The 446-nt window shown below is 39.0% G+C and overlaps 1 protein-coding gene across 1 annotated transcript; it reads right to left on the bottom strand.

The window, feature by feature from the left end:
- Positions 1-16: 16 nt before the first annotated feature.
- On the bottom strand, positions 17-437 carry LOC104775032 (probable receptor-like protein kinase At5g15080). The gene is made up of 2 exons (XM_010499349.1): positions 307-437; positions 17-220 (listed from the first exon to the last, which is right to left on the bottom strand). Exons 1-2 carry the CDS (start codon positions 412-414, stop codon positions 32-34), a joined length of 297 nt encoding a protein of 98 aa, XP_010497651.1. The 5' UTR covers positions 415-437; the 3' UTR covers positions 17-31.
- Between the last annotated feature and the right edge of the window lie 9 nt (positions 438-446).

Genomic DNA, 446 nt, shown 5'->3' with positions numbered 1-446 from the left:
AGTATCCAGCTCGGTCTCTAACTTTCTATATTCAATCATATAGAGAAGAAATAAGCAGATGAGTGAATGAAATCCTGAAAGCAAAACAAGACTTACCGGTCATTACATACTCAGGAGCAGCATAACCATAAGTGCCCATGACTCGAGTAGACACATGGGTTTTGCCTTCATCAGGAGCATCTTTGGCAAGACCAAAATCTGATAATTTAGCATTGTAGTCCTGAAATTGGAAAAATGGTAAGAGTTTAGAGGCAAAGAAACAGACGTGTATATATAGATGTTGATTTAGAGGAGAGGAAAACATACTGCATCAAGTAAAATATTTGAGGTTTTGAAATCTCGATAAATGACCGGCTTTAGAGCTTCTTCATGAAGGAAACTGAGACCCTTTGCAGCACCTAATGCAATCTTCATCCGAATTGACCATGGAAGAGGCAACGACCCTT

The sequence above is a fragment of the Camelina sativa genome, unplaced genomic scaffold, assembly GCF_000633955.1.
Source record: "Camelina sativa cultivar DH55 unplaced genomic scaffold, Cs unpScaffold08007, whole genome shotgun sequence".
Taxonomy (NCBI): domain Eukaryota; kingdom Viridiplantae; phylum Streptophyta; class Magnoliopsida; order Brassicales; family Brassicaceae; genus Camelina; species Camelina sativa.
This window is presented reverse-complemented; position numbering and strand designations above follow the sequence as displayed.

Bases quoted from the DNA above. Each gene is read 5' to 3' on its own strand.
- LOC104775032 (XM_010499349.1), bottom strand. From the start codon at position 414: ATGAAGATTGCATTAGGTGCTGCAAAGGGTCTCAGTTTCCTTCATGAA. The intron at 221-306 runs GTATGTTTTCCT...TTCCAATTTCAG, and splicing joins CAAATATTTTACTTGATGCA to GACTACAATGCTAAATTATC.